Source organism: Colossoma macropomum, unplaced genomic scaffold, assembly GCF_904425465.1.
Source record: "Colossoma macropomum unplaced genomic scaffold, Colossoma_macropomum, whole genome shotgun sequence".
In the NCBI taxonomy this organism is placed as follows: Eukaryota; Metazoa; Chordata; class Actinopteri; order Characiformes; family Serrasalmidae; genus Colossoma; species Colossoma macropomum.
In genome coordinates, this window is record NW_023494801.1 from 7306106 (window position 1) to 7328126 (window position 22021).

At 39.6% G+C, this 22021-nt stretch overlaps 1 protein-coding gene across 1 annotated transcript in view; it reads left to right on the plus strand.

Moving 5' to 3' along the window:
- Positions 1-22021, plus strand: part of asic2 (acid-sensing (proton-gated) ion channel 2) — a 216077-nt gene that overhangs the window by 141303 nt on the left and 52753 nt on the right. The window contains exon 2 of the mRNA XM_036589179.1: positions 19272-19422. Coding sequence (XP_036445072.1) covers positions 19272-19422 — 151 coding nt within the window. The remainder of the gene's footprint in view (positions 1-19271; positions 19423-22021) is intronic.

The following is a 22021-nucleotide window of genomic DNA, read 5'->3' on the forward strand; positions in this document are numbered from 1 at the left end:
GGAAAGGCGCTATATAAATTGAACTTATTATTATTATTATTTATTATTACATCTGACCGATGGATGACTTTCTCATTTTAGTGCATGTAAAATTTGGCTCACATATTCGTCAGGTTTTTCATTGGCTAGCACGTAATTGAGGTCAGTGTGACCCTCTAATCTCTCTTTTTATTAAGTGATATCTCAGCCACAAGATCATTTATCAGTTTGTTCTTTTAAATTCGCTGCAACCAAAGCATTTTAAACAAGACTGCTTTGTAATTACAGGAGTGGCTCTTTGCAGAAAAAGATTTATGGCTCTGTGTTGAGTTTACGGTCATGGGATTAAATGGATCTGGGAGACGTTTCTTGGAGACTTGCTTTCCAACCAGAGATGTTCTGAAGTCGATTTTTGCAAGTCCCAGTCAAATTTCGAGTCTCTAGGGTTCTAGTCCAAATTGAGTCTTGAGTCTTTAGTAGCGAACTTTAGTCTTGTTAACCCTTAATAAAAACCTGTCAGATTCAACATGGCTTCAAATAACAAGCTTTTTATTATAGAAAAACCTTCAGTGTGAAGGCAGGGGTCAAATGACATGCAGGTATAATGCAGGCAAGTCCATTATCTTAAAAATTTAAAGCAGGCTAAGATCAATCCAGTAGAGACTAGGAAATACAGAAAGCTGAGAAAAAGAGCTGATCAGAACCAAAAAATACAGACACCTGCTGACGGGTCTTCAGTTGTGCAGCCATAGAAAAGCATTGTCAGCAATAGAACGGCATGCTCTGGAGCAGCTGCACATGAGGCTATGGTCTCCATGCCCAATGCCAAATGTCAGCTAGAGGGGTGTAAAGCCCCCCAGCAATAGGCTGTGGAGCAGAAGAACTGCGCTCTCTGGAGCGATTGAGCTCCATCCAGTACCTTTGGGATGAGTTGGAGTAATCCAGAACTAATCATCCATCATCAGTTCATGCTCTTGTGGCTGAGTGCGATCAAATCCTCATGGCAATGTTCTGACATCTGGTGTAAAATCTCTCAGAAGACTAGAGTCTGTTGCTGCAGCAAACTCCGTATTAATTCCGTTGATTTCAGAAGAAACATTGATGTTGTCTACAAATGTTGTACATACAGTGTATATTTGATATTTGGTACCATCACCAAGACAGATTCCTTGTACTTGGCAAATAAAAAAACAATTCCAATTCTGATTCCATGTTACAAGTTCACAGAGTAAGCGAAATGCCAGATTGTATTGACATTTATGAATGAATGGATATGTAAAGTGTTCTCCGTTCTGTGGTAACAGTTTGGAGTTTGGCAGGGAGAGAGTGTGAGCCTCCCACAGGGAAACAGAGCAAGAGCGAGCGAGCGAGCGAGATCTTACCATTAAGTTGTTTTCTGAGTCATGGAAAAAGCTGAAACATTCACAGCACCAGTCATTCAGCATGCTTTTGCTTTTTTCCCATCTGTGTTTGGCTTTGTTCGAAGCTGCAAGTGCAGAGCTACTAGAGGATTACACTCTGTTGCAGATGATGTCTGTATGTGGCTTGATTGCTGCGGATTGTCCTACACAACTTAAAGTAAAACCATCTGTAAGTGCATAAGGCGTCTACTCTCACACAATGAGAAAATGGGATGAAGTTCCTCTTTTGAAGGAACCTTTAGAAATGCAGATTGTACATTAAAAAAAATCTAGTTTTGGTAAAGGCCTTGTCTGAGGTTGAAGGAGTGACATCAGCTTTGAGATTAACATGTGCCATGCAGTGCTGTTCTCAGTGGGAGTGGGCTGATCAGTGCTTCATGAGGCCGATTCATGGAGAGTTTAGCAATAATCCCATAGCAATTAGAGATCCCATCATGGTGTTCGCAGCATTATCTTAGAGGTCGATTTTTTCTTGTTTTTGACCATGTTTTGTTATGGCCCGAACTGAAGGCCTAGCTCTGATGGTCACGGTTCATGTGTCTTCAGCCATTCCTCAGCATTAAATTCATGTGGTCTGGCAGCTATGGAGTGTCTCAAGGATAAATATGAACGAGATTGTAGGAGTGGTATCAGTTTGGGCTCTCTGCAATACTGTTCTCAGTGGGGGTGGACTGATGAATGTTTTTTAGATTGGAATGAGTCCGATTCATGGGAACATGTAGACTTCAGAGAAGGAATAATGATTTCTGGGAACTAAAAAATACATGTCTGTAACATTTATTTCATTTTTATGTAATAGAATTATCATGTTCATTTTCTTCAAATTCTGCAAGTATTGTAGTGATGCTCTTTATTGTCAAGATTTATTTGGTAACAAAAGGGTTAAAATTTTGAATAGTCCAATCAGGAACTTTTTTCCTGTGGAATCCTGGTAGATAAAGCAAAGCGAGCCGTACCATTGGTTAGGCCTTCTGGAGCTGAACTGAAGACCTTAAACATTAGATTAACATGAGGTGTCTGTTGCTAGATTCAAAAAGAACATATGGAATGTACACCAGTGTTAACTTAGCGATAACATACTATCAGAAATCCCATAGGGACACTAGTAGAATTTAGCATTGTCATAGTAGTAGATTATTTTTCTTGTTTTTTGACCAGTTTCTGACATTTATGGCCTGTACTGAAGGTCTAGTTTTAATAGTCATGAACATGGCACGTAGGATTGTCCTACATAAGATATTCACTAACATATCTGACCAAAGGATGACGTTCTCATTTTAGTGCCTATAGCAAAATTTGGCTCACATATTCAGTATCTTTTTCATTGGCTAGTCAATGAACAGCACATAATTGAGGTCAGTTTGACCCTCTAATCTCTTTTTATTAAGTGATATCTCAGCCACAAGATCATTTATCAGTTTGTTCTTTCAAATACGCTGCAAGTAAAGCATTTTAAACAAGATTGCTTTGTAATTACAGAAGTGGCTCTTCGGGGGGGAAAAAGATTTATGACTCTGTGTTGAGTTTGCAGTCATGGGATTAAATGGATCTGGAAGACATTTCTTGGAGATTTGCTTTCCAACCAGAGATGTTCACAAGTTGATTTATGCAAGTCCAGGTCAAATGTCGAGTCTCGAGGGTTCTAGTCCGAATTGAGTCTTGAGTCTTTAGTAGCGAACTTTAGTCTTGTTATTAGCTGCAGGCATTGCAGTGTACATAAATTAACTCCAACTAAAAACCTGACAGATTCAACACGGCTTCAAATAACAAGACTTTTATTATAGAAAAACGGAATGAGGTGCTATATGCTGTAAATGCTCTATGTAGTATATACAGCATGCATGCTAGCTCACTAGTGCAATAGCTAATCCATCTTAAGTTCCTTGCTGGAAAAAAAAAATTTTCTCCATGCTGATCTGGGGCTGGTTTAACTGGTCACCCAGCACGGTCATGCTGGTTGAACAGCATACCAGCATTCAAAACACAACATCTGCTGTTCTATGCTGTTTTATCTAGCAGAGTTTTAGTATATTTTGAAGAAATGTTCTAGAATTGAGTACAACTAAAGCTGATTAGACAACTACAGCTATAATAGCTATTATGCTACTACACTTGTTCTCCAAACTATGTGCTAGCCACCCACTTCAAGTTGTTCTCCTTTAACCACCACTTTTACTGCATTTAGCACTTTGTTCTGTCCATCAAACTGAATGATGCCACTGCAAGCTGTGGAGGAATGGCATTGTATTCCTGACTGTACACAAACACACGTAACACATGTAAGGTGTGAAATGAAAGGTTTTATTCATTTACTGCACGAAGGTTGGGCGTCTTAATTTAATCAGTTTTGTTAGTTTGTTTTTCTCAGGCTAAAATTTCACAAGTCAAATCGATCAACATGTGGTTTAAATCCTTATCTCTGTTTTTGCAGCCATGGATTTTCAGATGTTCTGTTTTAATGAGGTTGATTTGAAGACGTCTCTGGTGAAAATGTGTAATTTCACGCAGTGTGTGGGAGAACATTTTGTAACGTGGGTTGTGCTGTGCACCCCTTCCTGGAGGGGATGAATCTGATGATTGTGAGCGTGTTGAGAACTCAGTTCAATAACTTTAAGATTAGCAGTCTCAATTTAATGAGTTTTGTTAGTGTTTGGCTAAATATTTAAGAAATCACAAGTCTCACGTCCGAGTTGCAAGTCGTTTGAGGGTGAGCTCGAGTCCAGCTGCGAGTCAGACAACATGCGACTCGAGTTGACTCTAGTTCCCATCTCTGTTTCCAACCACAGATATTGTAATGTTTTGTTTTATTAGGAGTGTTGATTTGGTGAAGGACGTGTCTTCTGAGGATGTGAGTAAATTATCTGCTGTTGTCATCATATCTTCATCAGTATAATGATGGTTTTGCATTTAGGACCTAAACATTGAGCCAGACCTTCTTTCTGAGCCTGTGTGTGCCACATTAATATGTAAAGTTGTATGAAAAGACTCCCACCTATTCTGACTCTGGCTTTTAAATTATTTCAGCCATTATATGTCAGGACATCATATTTAAATGTATTTATTTATTTTTTTTAAATCCTGACTCAGTAATGCTGCTTCTTTCAGTTTTATCCAAAAAAAGCTTACATAGTGCAGCTTGAAAGTTAAAGATGGCTGATGTTTTTTTCAGACTTCCTACGGTTTGCCCTGCAGTTAGGGCACTTAGAGAAGGCAAGGATGAGTTATACAGGGCCACTGCAAGGGAACGACACGTCCCATTATAATCAATGAGTTCATTTCACCATTATGGGATCACATTAAGCGCAGCAATTACTGCATACTCCACTTTTAAATGTCACTGAGCATTAGAGGCACTGGACAATAGAGCCAGTAGACTCGTGCTCCCTCCTGTCTCGCCTACTCCCTCTCGCTTTGCAGCGTTTTATAGTAATGTATAACACAGGATCATGCATTTGAAACTTTGTATTTAATTTGTGGCACCATAACATTTATGGTGCAGCCAGTAAAACATGACTTTTGATGCCAGTTTTGTTATAAAGGAGATTTAGAAGGACAGAATTTTACTGAACTTGGATGGATTTTATGTGTGTGCTTCTGTATATTTAGAGCATTCTTCCATTGCATGCTTTGTATAGTCTCTTGCATTATTCATTGCAGCACGCGCCCTCTTTTAATGCGCCGAGAGAAAAAGTGCTCACCTTGTAACTCTACACCTTTTTCATAAACATTACTTTACAGTAAACATCTCTCTGTCACTTTGCCTCTCTCTCTCTTTCTCTCTCTCTTTTATTCTCTGTTTGTTTTTCCTCCAGTCCAGCCCTCCTCCACCCCACCCCCCGAAATCACGTATGCTTTCGTTTGCCTGCTTTCTGGCCTGTGTTTTGCCCCTATAAGAAGCCAGGCAGCGTTGCCCTCTAATGGAAATCGATTTAGGGGAACAATAACACAACACATCCACAGATCACAAAAAAGTGCTTATGCAAATGGAAAAAGGGGCTTCAGTTCCACCTCTCTCTCAATAAAAGCACTTGACTGTCCTTTAATGGTTCCACTTTCAGTTGACTTGTCAATTCGCTCCTCTCCCCAGCCCCCATGGTGGGACCACAGGCAAAATTGCAGGGATAAGCATTCTATTACCTGCCTTTTAAAATGGGAATACATTATAACAGGTGGATAAATACTGTTCTGTTGTAACGAGGCTTTATTCTTAGTGCTTTTTGAGTGGGATACAAAAGCAGGAGACAGAATTACTCCAGCACCGCAACTGGCAGTTATATTATAGAGTGCTGGCTCGCAAGAGTTGTATTCCATTACCTTTACCATTACAGAGAATTTGAGATGACTAGCTTAGACTATGAAAAGATGACTGGCAGGTGTGAGGAACAGCGGCTGTGAGACAGGTGTGCAATGGAAATAAAGGGAACAAAATTCAAATCTCTTTCTTCTTCTTCTTAGTCTTACATCTACAAGGTGGACCAACAAGAAATGAGTATGTAAAAGAGTGGACAGTGTTTAAAAACTCTAGCAGCACTGCTGTGTCCGATCTACTCATACCAGCGCAAAACACTAACACACAACCATCACATCAGTGTCACTGCAGTGCTGAGAATGATCCACCACCCAGATAATACCTGCTCTAGGTATTAGTTAGATTCCACTTTATTAAGATAGTCCTTTATAGATGATTTACAGATTTACAAACTCTCAGATGAAGCTCAAGTCATTCTCAACAATGTAAGGGTTAAGATTAGAGTTGAAATCAGGGTTAAGGTGAGGATTAGGATTATTTTCTATGTTGTTAGGGTAAGGTGATTGTGATATTAAATTACATTCCACTGAATTATTAACAACAGGTCAAGCACATGTGAAGCAGAATCCGGTTAGCGTTGCTGACTAAGTTGTTTGTGCTCCTCCAGACTTGTAGAAACGCTCAGCAATGCTTCAGGACTGGTCTGAAAACCTCAGAACGCCTCCAACCTTGTGCACCCCGTCTGTGACGTAGTACCCAGAGAGACTTACAAAGAGAGGGCGTTTGGAGACAACTTGTTTAGAGTAAAAGCAAAAACACAAAATAATTGGGTTAAAAATCTGTCAAGCCAAGGGGTACTTTAGCAAAGAAGAGCCGATTGCCAAAACATCTGGGATGAATATTTTATTTCCCAGCCATTTGCTTTGTGCAGATGATGTTGAATCATTTATGAACATATTTTAATAATGCCCTCATCAGTGGGGTTTTAAAGGTGCTAATTATTCTGTGTAGGTGACGTCCTCTAGCTCGCCAAATTAATGTAATGGAATTGTTTATTAGTGAATTTGATTTGTATTAGTATCTCTCATATGTATTTTATATATATATATATATATATATATGTGTGTGTGTGTGTGTATGTGTGTGTGTGTGTGTAAGCATACATAAAATACAGAAAAAAGCAATATGCCGCTTCATCAACACTGGGGGAAAAGCATAAAATATTTATACAGTTATATACAAAAGTTTGAACACCCCCAGTCAAATTCCACATTTTGTTGATTTTATAAGAGGAAAATAAGTTAACACATCCTCTACAATGGACAAACTTGAATATGACATTTTAATGCAAATTTAATGCATAATTTGTATATATTTGCTGAATTGAATATTGGAGGGGGGAAAACATAAATAAATAATGTGCCAGAATCTTTGCACTTTATGTTAAATTGAGTAAATAAACTGTAACTGTGCTTTAAAATGCAGAAGTGTGTTCTCTGTAGAGGATGTCAACTTATTTTTACTTAGAAACTAAAGAAAGCTTGTAATTTGATCAGGGGCACCTAAACCTCTGCATATGACCGAACCTATACTGGTCCTCTCATCAATCCAGACCAATCAAGATCCAGAACTTATGGGAATCTGTACCTCAACCAAAGTTAGGCTTTCCAATAGGCCTAACTTCTCACCCAGTCATTCATCTAAATATGATATTATTACCACACCCACCTGCATTGGGGTTATTATTGTTAGTAAAACCTGTTAGAAAATGATCGCTAGAAGTGAAAACATTTACTTGTTAACTGTGTAAAGATAAAAAAAACAAGTTATGTTTACAGCAACATGAACAAAAACTGAATAGTATTAAAGGGGAAAAAAGGGTGTTGAAAAATGGTCTAGAAGTGGATTCCTTTTATGTCGAGCTTAACTGCAAGATAGCAATGTGTTGCAACCACACTGAGCCATCAACTGTTAGCATTGCTAAAACAGCAAAACCCATTAGAAGTTCTATTTAGAATTACTTTGAGTACACACAGCGTTCTCACAAAATACACACCATAACACCAAAAACCAAGACTGAAAGTAAATAAAAATGAAAGTTAAGAACAAAATAGTGCTGCAGTGTGATCAGATTATAAAGCAGCTTACTTCACTGCTTTCGGAGTAACTCTGTAGACGCTGTGCTCCAGCAGAGGGATTCCCAACCATTTTAACAGTGCACACTGATGCACCGCCCACAGCACTTTTCACAGACTCGCAGGGAACAGGGTTGCGTGTTTTTTGATGCCACGATGAACATGATTAGCTAGTGCAGACCCACCAACCAGTTATCTTGCCCCTATACCCACTATTTTGCATGTGTTTCTTTTGGCAAAAACAAAGTGAAACTAAACTTGTATATCATATCCTACATCACTTAACACAGGAGATTTAATACATTATTTTGTATTGCTGGTATTTTAGGGATGTACTGTACTGTTGCGGTTAGACTTACAAAGTAGACTTTTCTTAAATTGGTAGATTTTTGATGATTCGCTGTAAATCCTGGTGTTTCTCTCCTAATTTGGACAGGATAAGGTTCATTCTTGTCTGCTTTTTATGTTATATATGGCATATTTATTCATGCCCAGTAAATGTTTTATTAATGTTGTCCATTTATTCGTGTTTGACTTCACTTCACTTACACTGGGCTTCAGCTGACAATAGCAACTTACATGCACTCACAAGGTCAAAGAAAGACAAAATGTACACCGTAATGTTTAAAATTCAATACAATTTCCTGGGAAGAGTTAAGTCTAAAAAATACTGTTGTTATTGTGTTAATTACATTAGATTAATGTAATGTATTTCAGCAGCTAAGCTACTCTCCCTGCTCACACCTGCATTGCTTTAGTCCTGTATCATTCAGTCCGCTCCCCTTTGGTTGGAACCTATGCTTAAAATGCATAAAATGCTGACTTTTGATCATTTTTGTTTCATTTTTGGCAGGTTTTTCATGCATGAAGGCAGGTTTTGACCAATTATTGGCACTGTTGTAACATTAGAATCATTCAAGTTGTTTGCATTGTAGTCCAAGTAGTTACTGGATGGCATCACAGATCACCTCATCAAACAGTGAAAGGGAGGAAACGGGTGATGGACAAACTCACAGATAGTCAGCCAGGGAGTGAAATGAAGGGAGAGTGGTAGAAAGGAGAATGAAAGGGGGGAAATGATTGAGAGATTGCATCAGTGTCTGGGAATGATAATCCATCTGTCAGTGGTCAAAAGAGCAAAACGATGCCAGGCAGTGGGAGATAACACTCACGTGACCCTTAACACACAAACCCAGAAAAAAGAGCCTTTTTGTTTGGTCAGTTGGGAAACACATTGGCAGCAGTGCCTTCAGAGCATCTCAAAAACCTCTCCAGCTTGAAAGAGTGCACCAAGAAATAGAGTTTGAGAGTTTGGAGAGAAAAGAATAGGAGAGCAAAACAACCTTGAGGAATGATTTTGCTATTAAGGACACATGCTCAAGTGTTGCTAACCCCTTCAGATGGACATGGCTGAGTGAGAGAGAGCCTTGAGATAGCCAGTAATGCTACAGTGGGTGATGGAAAACCAATCCCTGCACCACTACATTGTGCATTTAGATGGAGAGAACAAGAAGAACAGATTACAGCGACAAGGATAGATGAGGGGAAAAGGAGAAGGAGATATAGAGGAGAGACTCACAGCCGAAGGGAAAGGTTCTATTAGATACTGAAAGAGCGAGGAAGAAAAAAGAAAGAAGGGAGAAAATTAGGAGTCATCCCAGTTCATCTTACCCTCAAACGTGTCTTCCATAGTGCTGGGGTAGTTCAAAAAAGTAATCCATTACAAATCATTAATTCCTTCTCTCAAACTGTAATGGACTTATCACTTCCTGGAAAAAGTAATCTCACCTCTCATTACTTTCCTACACATACAAATCTGTACCAAGTGGAAAGTACAAGGGAAACCGAGTAGTCTTTTTCTGTACTTTATTTAGAAAGAAAGAACCATTCAGAGCAAGCATCATTTAAAAGGCCTGTCACTCTCCCTGTCTCTCTTTAAAAGCCTACAAACTAACCATTCAAAACAGCTGCTTTAAAACTAGTTATAATTAAAATGTGAATCTTACAAAAATCTTTGCTCCTGACTGAAAGTTGAGTCTGGTCTGTTTAGGTGAGAAGGGCTCTCTGTTCTTTAAAATGGTGTTCTTTAATCATTACCTTCATATTAGCTGGATTAGCTGCTTTGACAGATTGCTCGTAAAGTTTACAACACTTCCCCCACTTATGCTCACATTCACAATCAAATTTCACAAATTACATACGGGGAAAAATCTACACAGAGAATGGAGGAAATGTATGCTTTAAATGCATTGCATGGAAATAAGGTTGTTCTCTCTGAGATATGAATAATGCAAGTAATGGAATTCTTATCAAGTCGGTTACTGTAATGTGATTACAAGAATTGAAATTGTAATACATTACGCTAAACGTACCTTATCATTTTAAGTTAATTAAACTTTTTTTTTTGTTTTGTTTGTTTATTTTGTCTTTTAGCTTTGATTTTTTTTTTTTTAGTTTCAGTTTTGGTTTTGTGTTTTCTCTGAAACTGGAGTATATTAGGAAACTAAGGAGTTAAAACAGCTTTTAAAAGTTTTGAAATTGCTTTTAGATTCAGTTGTAACTCCTTTTTAAAGATTCAAAAACCTAACAAAAGAATCGGATCACTTCACTTTCCAAATACAAACAGCTATTCTTTGAAAAGCTAAAAGGCTAAGAGGCTCCACTAATGATACAGTTAGGCTGCATGTTTTCACTAAAATATTCACTGAAAAACTGCAGTGTACAAACTAAAAATGTTACATGCATGTCTAACTAGTTGCAAAGGTCTGTGTTTATGCTGTAAAGTATTAAGGCCAGTGTGTTAGTGAATGTACACCACTGTAAGTTTGGTGTTAACGTGACACTGCAAATCCCACAGAGAGTGAATTGCATAGCTAGCTGTAATTAGCATTGCCATAGCTAGGGATGCATTGATACTGATACTGATATCGGGTCAATACTGCACTCATTTACTTGCACTTATACTTGTAAAAATTGACCGATACCAACATTCTGATACCTGCTGAGACGAGTCAAAGGTACATTGCTGCGCTAATGATCAATCGCAGTGAATGAGGCTCTGCTCTCACAGAGAGGTGCTACTGACTCCATGGAGGTCAGCCACAAAGGTGTTGGTCACTTTTAACATTCCATCTTGGTAGTTTCCATCCAGGAATAGACTGTGTGATTTTAGCCTGTTTTAAACACACAATCACAACCGCTTCCCCAGTATGGGTAGAGACACGTAGGCCAACTAAACAGAGGCGGAAAAAGTCAGTATTTTCTACCAGATTCCTTCTATTCTTATTTGTGTGACTGAATGCAATAGAGATGTATAAACATTAATACAGTGATTTCTTTTTGTAAAGTACTCTGTAAATAGACTGAATTGTCCTATTGTGTGCTTCAGTGCTCAGCGTTAGCAGCTCTGCTCAGTTTCTCTTTGTTCAGTACTCAGTGCGCTACATGTTATTTTGAATAGTGTTTCATGTAGCATTGATGGAGCATTTTCGTATAGTGTGAGTTCATGAGCAGGCTTTGTCTGTGTGAGCAGGCTTTGTCCATACATGATGGTCTAAGATTTCTAAAATGGCACAGTGTATGTCTGGCTTTAGAGAACATTTGACTACAGCTTAACCAGCTAAACACAGCAGTGCTGCTGGAGTTTTTAAACACTGTGTCCAGTCACTGTCCACTCTATTAGACACTCCTACCTTGTCAGTCCACCTTGTAGATGTAAAGTCAGAGACGATAGCTCATCTGCTGCTTAACAGTTTGTTGATCATCCTCTAGTCCTTCATCAGTGGTCACAGGACGCTGCCCATAGGACGCTGTTGGCTGGATATTTTTGGTTGGTGGACTATTCTCAGTCCAGCAGTGACACTGAGGTGTTTAAAAACTCCAGCAGCACTGCTGTGTCTGATCCACTCAGACCAGCACAACACACACTAACAAACACACCACCACCACATCAGTGTTACTACAGTGCTGAGAATGATCCACCACCCAAATAGTACCTGCTCTGTGAGGGTCCATGGGGGTCCTGACCACTGAAGAACAGGGTAAAAGGGGGCTAACAAAGTATGCAGAGAAACAGATGGACTACAGTCTGTAATTGTAGAACTACAAAGTGCACCTATATAGTAAGTGGAGCTGATAAAATGGACAGTGAGTGAAGAAACAAGACGGTGGTCATAATGTTATGCCTGATGGGTGTATTAGCCATGAAATAAAGTCTTTGATACAGTATAATCTGCCTGTACTGTAAATATTTCCTAGAAATTAGCACAGGATGCTGTATAAAACTGTAAAACACATACAAAGTGTACAAAGTAACAACACATTACTTTGTACTATGTTATCCACAACAACAGTCTTAGTATCTGTGGTACCTCAGTAGTAGCTGCCACAGCTAATGGACATGAGCCAAAGCAGCTCTGGGTGACAGCACCAGTCCAGAGTCTTGTTGTTGGCTTTCGAAAAGACCACTTTCATGGACAGCTGCTACTTTAATCACCTAAAGTGATGGGCCACTCTAGGGTACAAGGCCATGCTTTAAACTTCTCTGTGTTGTGCTTGTTTTCTGATAAGATTCTGGCGTTCAGTCAGACCGCAGGGTGCCAGTCTCTACTGGAAAGCTAATAGTTTCTTCTTTATAGAATACCAAATGAGAATCTCCACATGCACGTGATTTGTGAACAAGTGTGGTCTTGATGCTTAATGACTTTAGCATGACACACACTCCTCTCAGTACCTAATAACTGTGGTTTTGCTTGGTGTTAGCACGCTAATTAGCACAGGGTTTCTGACTCTTTGTAACAGGCTCTCCAGTTTCATAGCTGCCCACTGAACTCTGGCTAACAAGGTTTGGCTTCTTTTGACAGTAGTATGCATTTCATCTCTTTGTGAAGTGCAGAAGGAAAAGAAGAAGCAGCCCATGCAAAGGACAAATGAGAAACTTTTCCAGGCAGATTAGCATAATGAAGTTAGAGGTCATTTGAAAGCGTTTAAAACTTGCTTTTCAGAGGTATTCTCAAGCATTTGCCAGAGCTTTTACAGGACCGAAAACAGCAGTAAATGGCTATTGGCGTGCTGTTATTGATGCTGAATGTAGCACCCAGGGTGGTGATTTACAAAGCCAACACTACAGCCGTACGCTTTACTGTAAATAACAACTATCATAATGGCTTATTGATGGCTATGAGAGAGACGGGAGGGAAAGAGGTATTAACTAATCTTTAGAAACACTGACATTTCATTGACAGCAGATTATGCCAATTATACGCTAACGTTCAAAAGTTTTTAATACACCGTTTTATTCATAACTGTTGTAGTTTTATTTAGTAGCAGCATAAATAGTGAGGGGACAGTCAGAACAGATTTAGTATATGATGACCTTACTCAGGTTCTTTATAACAGTGTAACAAATGTAACAAATATCCATCATTTTAATTAAAGGACCCTTATGTAACTTACTTCATAACCATCAGTCTGTTTGTTTTTTTTAATACATTAATCTCATACAGTGCTTATGCATGTGTTATAAAGTCCACATAGTTTGAACATCCCTGAATGACACATTTTGTTGATTTTTTTTTAAAGCAAAAATACAATAAACAGACTTCAGACGCGTCCACAATGATAAACAGAGCTGTGGATGATTGTACAGTGACTGAGAATGCTGTATTACAATGATGAATCAACAACTAAATCATATTTTATGAAAGTTGTTGTGTATCTGTAACAAAACTCGTTTTATATTATGAAAAAACAGTGATTCTGTACCTTTGAGTGGTAGTCTCAGTCTGCTTCACATATAGGTGAGACTCTCCAACATGTTTACCCCTCTCTCTCTCTCTCTCTCTCTCTCTCTCTCTCTCTCTCTCTCTCTCTCTCTCTCTCTCTCTCTCTCTCTCTCTCACATTCTCTCGGGCTTTTGCTGCCACTTTTAAGTAGATGTTCAAAAAGTTGAAGGATGGCACTCTGAATATTCATGTTGATTATCTGGACTGGGGGCTGGCAAAGTTCTCCAGGGTTTGTTGATTTATGTGTTTATGTGAATATTTGTGTGTGTGTGTGTGTGCGCGGGAGCGTAGATGTACTGTAAGGATTCTGCACAGTCACACACTTCTCTTTAGATGCTAAGCAGGTCTGTGCAGTCACAGGCCATGAGTCAGCGCCGGCTCTGTGAAAAAGCCATGTGAGTACTGTTCTCAGGTCTGTATGGGCACAGAGCTGTGTGTTGAGAACAGTGTAGAAATGAGGTCAGTCTGACTCTGTTCTCTCCTTGTTGAGTGATATCTCAGCCACAGGATCTTTTATCATTTCTCATGGTTGCTCTTCCAAGAAAAAGCATTTTAAACAAGACATTTAATAATAAGCCTTCAATATTACAGCAACAGTTCTCAGGGGGAAAAAAGCTGATTATGACTCGAATTTATTGTCTTGGAATCAAATAGATTTGAATACAATGTCTTGGGAACTTGTACTACAACAATACCTTTTGTTTTAGTTCATTTTGTTTTATATGAACATAGAACAGAGTCCATAGAGATCATATTATCAGTAGTATCAACACTATCTATAGTGTTGGTCCACTGCGTCCACAGAGGCCAAAGAGTTGTTCCATTGAGTCTGGAGTCCAGACAGGCCTGTTATTTATTTATTTGGTTTATTGTTTTAGCAAATGCAACATTCATACGCCAAGGAATTACATGTTGATCTACACTATGGAGGACAAATAATCCTCCTTTTAGCTTGGACTTGAACTCCTGTCTCCCCTTTGAAGGCTGGCCAGACATGGGCCTTGGCCAGTCTTCAATCTGTTCTGTTATGACCACAGTTTTTGTGGGAGGTCAGTGCCAGGGACCTCTTTCTAGGTTCTTTATTAGATTTTTATTTGGAATATTGTGTGCTTCCGTTACCTTTTCCAGACAGATTGAGTGGTGAAGTCTCTTGGTGGAGAATTTTCTCAGATTGGGCATCTTAATGTTGGACAAACCGATGGTGGAATCCATAGAATTGATCAGTTAACTCCATAGAGTTTAACAGTTGGTGTCCACTTTAGAGTTGGAACGTAGAGTCCATAGAGATGGTCCTTGAAACCATAGACACCACAGAGTTATAGAGTTGGTGCAGAGAGTCCATTGAGACTGCATGCAGTTGGTTAGCTTAGCTTGAGCGACATACTGACCATAACTAATTTATTTGGTGTGTATCTCTCGGTTTTCATCCATCCACATATTTCATGGATCCAGTTCCTGTTCTGTTTTAGAACATTTCTGCTTTATGAGTCTTTTTCTGAGCTGTCTACCTGGCTTGATTGGTTTCGACAGTGCACACGAGGATAATGAGCACAGGGAGTCACTGGAGGAGGCTGCACTGTAGGCACGATTATTCCAATCAATCACCCAGTGCAAGTAGACAGGAAGGGCTTTGACCTACATCTCCATGAGGATTGACTTGGGCTAATTGATGAACATCTTTTTTCACTCCTCTGCTTTGTCCTCCTATCTATTACTCCTTTCTTCTTTAGGATGTGGTTGGAGGGGTGATGCCCTGAAGGTCATGCTGGTCATTGCACTGTACAAATGTGAGACCCTAAAATTCTCCATGCTCATTTGCTTCTCTGTGTATGTCAGCCATAACTGTCAGAACAAGCCTGAGTGTTGCGTCAGATCACTCTGTTAATTATTCATATCACCTCAGCCTACTCTCTGCTACCTGCAGTTTGGTTAAAGTACAGGGTTTTGGGTTAGAGCCAGTGCCATATAAAACGTTTTAGATGTTTTGTCATTTCGAGGTGCCTGAGTAGTGTTAAGGTTTATTTATATGTCTGTGTATTTGCATACAAGGGGTTTTTGAGGAGATATAGGTCCCAGAAGCTTGCAGAGGTGCACCTGTCATGTGAATTTGCGATACTATGCGTCAATCAAATGCTGATTGGTTGAGCAGGAAAGCACTGAGGTTGGGACCCTGAATGGTACTTAGCAAAATACAGTGCAAGAACAAAAAACACAGGAAAATGTAGCAAATAAATTGGCTGAGAAAGTGAATCCTAGTATTTATATGACCTCCCTTTAAACCAGAATAAAAACAGTGAGGTCTAATAAATTACTGGAGGGAGATTATCACATTGAATATATTTTGTTATTGTTATTGATGAATGAATTTATTAATATTCAATACATGAAAGGGGCAAGGTGTTTCCAGGGTTGGTAATGGATCAATCTGACCTTATACAGAATTGTTACGAATACACTACCTCATGCTTGACAGTGTTTTCAATAGTTTTGTGTGAAGGCTTTGGCCTAAAACCTTTTTTTAAATTCATGCAGGGTGTTGCAAGGTGAATAGTCCCCAAAGAAAACATACATTTTTAGATTGTCCACTATTTTACCAACAGTATCAACATTACATATAAAACTCGTATTGGTTCACTGGTCCTTTTGGATAGTAAAAATGTCAATATTTGCATTGTAGACATTTCAACCCCTGGAACCTATCACTGCCACTGCAAAGGAATTGGTACGTTTCTCTGTAATTTCGCAATGTAACCTATATCTAACATTAGTCTGAACCCCATGTCACGCTCCAGTCCTTGCGAGCCAAAACACTGCAGACTACAGCACACTTCCTCATTAAGCACTCATCAGCTAATTATCAAGGACTTAAATTCAAAGTGTTAGACAGGGGAAACGCTAATGTCCACAGCAGTTTGGCCCAGAAGGACCCCAGTTTGACATGCCTGGTCTAAACAGATCACGCTCCTAAACTGACCTGCATGCACAAAAGATCAATGCTCCACGTGGCACATCCATCCAGAGGTAAACAATCACTAGCTTAAAGTTGATGCTCATGTAAATGTGCAGTGGAGGTTTCAGTTTCGTCTTCACCAGCATCAGAAGTTCTAATGGCTGACAGCTGGGCTCATTACCCAGAATGTGTTTGAGCTCACTGTAAAAGGGCATGTTTTTCAGCCATTGGCCACTTCCTTGGTTTGTGACCTTGGTTTCTTTAAACTTTGCTTTCAGACTTTAAACTTTTCTTTGACCCTGCAGCTACGTTCTCCTATAGCACATACAGCCATTTCTTTTGGAATCCTCCCTCACTGTTGTCGTCCACCTTTCCTTTTTGGCAGTGTGAAATTATGACAAATGGAATGATGTACCAGTCACAAGAATTCTGTTCAGACTAAGTCTCATTGCCGCATATTGAATACGTAACAGCTGTCAGTACCACATATGAAAGTGTCCCAAATTCAAACTGAAAATGTCAGATTCAGTGGGTTTTTAGCTCATCACACTGCCACCCAGATAAAACATCTGCATCATATAAAGAAAGAGATCAGTTTTGGGCCACTTTAAGCTGCTGTGTGTTAAGGGTGCCCACCTATTTGTCTCTATGTAGAATGGAAGTGGTGTTGACTACTCTGGGTTGTACATTATTTTTCATTCTGGCATGTTCACAATCACTGCTTTACATCTGGTGGTAAGGCAGCCTAGTAAGTTTTGCAATTGACTGCAACAGATTTGTCAATCAATAAGTTACAATGTCATGTGGCAGCGCTATTAAACCAGTGAAATACTAGATACCGTATTTTACAGGTGTGTGGGCCAACATCATGCAAAACAACAGCACTGATACACTCCTAATGGAGGCCAGCACTCAGTCAAGACCTTGCGCTGGACAGGGCTTAGACAGCTAAAGTCCAGCCTAGAGCCATGTTCAGGCAATCCAGATATGGTGCATTAGCCTGTTTTGTATTATCCTGAAACCATTGCCTGCTATTGCAAATCTGTGGACCTGTGCATTGAGAGAAAGCTGATTGGCTATCCTGGGGTTTTGGTGGCGGGACGAGACTCAAACAGTACATGACCCGAAGCAGAAGCAGAGTAAAATCAAACAAAGCAGTTTGAGGATAGGCAACATTAGCTTTCCAAGCATTCTCCCCACTCTCTCTGCTCCATCTCCCTCCATCTACGCACCATTACCTGGCTAGATTCAACCACAAACCACATCCTCCATGGACTCACTGAACTCTGGATAGAGAGAGAAAGCGAGAGAGTTAGAGAGAGAGACAAAGGGAGGCTATGGTGGTGTGTTTTTTCTTATGCTCCATTACTTTCTAATGGGATGGATTTGTCTCTCATCAGTACACAGTGTAAAGTCTCTGGCTGTTAAACGAATGGAAGCGCAACCAGCTTTCTTTCCTGCGCTCGAGTCTGCCTGAATCCAGTGCAGCAGAGGTCATTCCATCGCTCTCTATCTGATAGACAAATCCTCAGTAGGGTGACCAGGGGACAAACTAGTTTTACTCTGCTCTCCGCCTTCCATTTAGAGCCTTTTGCATTATCTCCTCTGTCTGTCGAACAGGAGAAGCTAAATCTAACTCAGGCTGACTGATTCTCAGAATTCTTTATTAAAGAAAAAAGTCTTTAAAACTTAAACCACAAAGACACCCACCTACAAACTGAAGATCTGACCAGAATATTCTCATATATTAATATTCTCTCTCTCTCTCTCTCTCTCTCTTTCTTTCTTTCTCTCTTTCCTGTGTTCAAAATTTCTACCCTCTTTCTCTCTTTCTTTTCTCTCTACTGATTGCTTTTTTTCCTCTTACCCTCTCACACTCTTTTGACCTCTTTTCATCTCTCCCTCTTTCACTCTCCCTTTCTCTCTTTCTCTACCTCTTACTCTCTCTCTGTTACATTCTTTCTCTCTTTTCATCCCTTCCTATGTTTTTCCCTCATTCTCTGTCACCCTTTTCTCTCTCTCTCTCCATTGTTCACTCCCTATCCCTCTCTTTCTCTCATTCTCACCTCTCTCTGTTTCTCACTCTCACTTTGTCTCTCCTGTTTTCTCTCTCTTTCTCTCTCTCTTTCACACACATACACGCACACTATCTCCTCTCTCTCTTTGTCTCTCAGTGTCTCTCACTTTCTGTCACCTCTGTTGTCTCTTTCTCTGTTCCTCTCACATTCTTTCTGCCATCTCACATTCATCTCTGCCTTTCTTTTTACTCTCCCTCTCTCTCTATTCTCTGGCCTACCTTTCTGTCTCCTTTTCTCTCTTATCTTACACTTTTTTCTCTTTACCCCCCTCCTCTCTCTCGCTATTTCTCTTTCCCTAACTCTCTCTCTCCCTCATTTTTCTCTTTCCATCTCTCTCTGACTCTTTCTAGCTCTCTTCCTTGCTCACTCCCCACTTCCTCTTTTTCTCTCTGTCTCTCTTTTTCTATTTTTCACCCTCTCTCTTGATCTCTTTCCTCCTTCTCTTTCTTTTTATTCCTCATTTGCTATTCCTCACTCTCTCTCTTTCTAAGACCCTCCCCCTCTCTCTCATATTCTCTCTACCCCCCTCTTACATGGTATAGCAATTATTTATTACAGAAAAAAGTATTTTAAACATAAAACTTATTCACCTTCTTTGTACCAGGCTTTTCCATCTGTGGCTCATGCTGTGAGGCCTAACCCAGAATTTTCTCTCTCTCTCGGTTTCTCTCTGCAGGTGTTTACGCGGTATGGGAAGTGTTACATGTTCAATGCAGCTGAAGAAGGGAAGACTCTGAGGACCACAATGAAGGGAGGAACCGGCAACGGCCTGGAGATCATGCTGGACATTCAGCAAGATGAGTACCTGCCTGTGTGGGGGGAAACAGGTATGTACACTCACCACAGATGGGAGAGTGTGTGTTATTCTGAAAATGTGTTTTTCTAACTAATCATCTTGATCCTTTGATTAAATATTTCTATGCTGATGGGTTTGGGCCCCCATGCTCAGAGCACGAAGCGTCATTGAATGGGTAGATGAGTATGAAAATGATGTAAATCTTATGCTATGGCCTTCACAGTCAACCCAGTTTGGACAGATGTGTAGTGCTCATACCTCTAGTTCTTTTCCACAGACACAGAACATTTTCTTTTGGGCCAATTTGTCCATTTATTATGACTTTATTGTGGTGTAAGGGGCCACTAATGTTTTCAAAAGGTGTTAAAAAGAAGCAAAAGAAAGTATATTTTGACAGTTGCAATGTATGTGAACACACTACAACAGTGCCTGAAATATTCCTAGTCCAGTCATCTGCAAAGGCACTTTGGTGGCTGTGATGTCATACCCATGGAATCTAATGCAAAACAAATGTGTAAATTTGAATACATTTATTTGATTATAAAAATAAATATTCAGCTAATATTTTAAGTAAAAGCAAATTATGGAAAACAAAAACTTGACTGTATTTGCTGAAGCAAGATCAGACCTCTTCACATACTGTGGCCTTGAGAGCCTTGAGGTTGAAGTTCACAGCAAGGAAACAGCTGCTACCTTAGTTTTACCTGAGAGTTTAGAGTGCTAAGTAGAAGCGAGGCACCACTAGGTCAGCCACAAAGTTTTAGTTTGCACATTTTTTAGACACTATAAGATGAAAATCCCTGTAATAAAATAATATTGTAAAAAAACAACAACATGGGCTTATAAACATTGGCAATGGTGCATAAAACACAATTCATGGTAACACTTTGCTACAGCATTTGTAAGGCTACATGACAGCTACGTAAGCCTTTCATGACGCCTGACTTAAACCTTAGTAAATGACTTATTCCAGCATGTGTCATAAAGGAAGCTTTTGTCAGTTGCGATGTCGTTTCACACAGCATATGCGACTGACAATTGTTGGAATAAGACTTTAGAAATGTCTACATAGGTTTATTTCAGTTGTCTTGAAAGGCTTATGTAGATATTGTGTAGGCTTATAAACGCAGCCCTTCAGAAAAGCTTTACCAATAAAACTAATAAACTGTATGCTATCAAAGGCAATATTTATTAATGATGAAAAAAAGCCATTTGCCTGCCAAACAAGGATTGTGCCTGCCGTAAAAAAATATGATGTGGTCCACTGATGTAGTCTAATCCCATACACTTAGGCTGATATGTACATAAACTTCAGGCCTCTTTGTTCTTTGCAGGCAGACCTGGTTGTAAAACATTCCTGCTGTTAGCATTCTCCTTCACTCTCCCAGAGGCACCTTGTTAAAGCAGTCAAATGCTCTGTCAAATGTTTTCAGTGTGACGCCTTTCCCCAGGGACTGTTAAAGAGAGTTGAGAGTCCCTCATTACTTCACTAAGATCGCTTTACTGCCCCAACAGTTCTCCTCTGGGATCACCTTGTCCTTTTTATATGGACGTGGGTGGCCAGGCCTAAGTGTGGAGACGTAGCAGGGCGTCTAATATTATGATTTGTAATGCAGTTATGAAATTCTGCCAGAAATCCAGCCAGATATATTTGGTGTGTGAAGTTTGCTTCTTTAGTTTTGTGCTAATGTAGCTAGCAGTGTAAGCCTATGAAATGTACAACAATCAGCATCAATTGTTCAGAGCCTTGGCACTGCAAGCGCAAAAGCAGCTTTAGCCAGGATTGAGGAACATTCAGGACTGATTGGGGACCTTAAAGTAAGTGATTGATTGAGGACCTTAAAGATTTACAAAGTGTATCCACAATGTCTGGAGGGTCAGTCCATTCAGGGCCTTAAACACAAACAATAAAATTACAATTACGTTGAATTTAACTGGAAGCCAATGAAGGAAAGCTAAAAACCAAGTTAATATGATCCCTTTCCTTTGCCCCAGATATTAGTCAAGTTGCAGCATTTTAAATTAACTGCTGAGAATTTTCACATGTAGTTTAAAATAAGGTGTAAAAGAGTCCATGTTTCCTAGAAAGCTTGTGAATTCAGAGGAACCAAACAAGATGACCTTGGTTTTGCTCTAATTCAGCTGCAGATAATTACTGGTCATCCAGTTTTGACATCTTCAGTGCACTAATTGAGCCTCTGGGTACCAGGTCTCAGAGGAGGTAAATCATAACAATTAAAAAAGATATTATGCTTAGCTATAATTTGTCCCAAAGGGAGCATATATGTGGAAAAGGTGTAGGCCCCAAGACAGATCCCTGAAGAACCTCAGAAGTGTTGTCAGTGAATAAGGAGAAATAATTGTAATGGCCATGTTGAAGATTTTTTTCACTCCATTTTTATTGACACCCACATATGCAAGTCTGTTTCAAATTACCCAACAGTTTAACACAGTTTGAGGTAACTGTGTGATGATTTAGCCATGCGGTTTGCTCCATGCTGATTGGTACACTTAAGCTTCCGTTTCTTATTTTTTTGCCAACTATTGCTTTAACATCGTGGGAGTGAAAATGCTAAGCTGCATGTGGTTTAACAGCAAGGCTAATGCTGAGAGAGAATCAAGGCTTTATC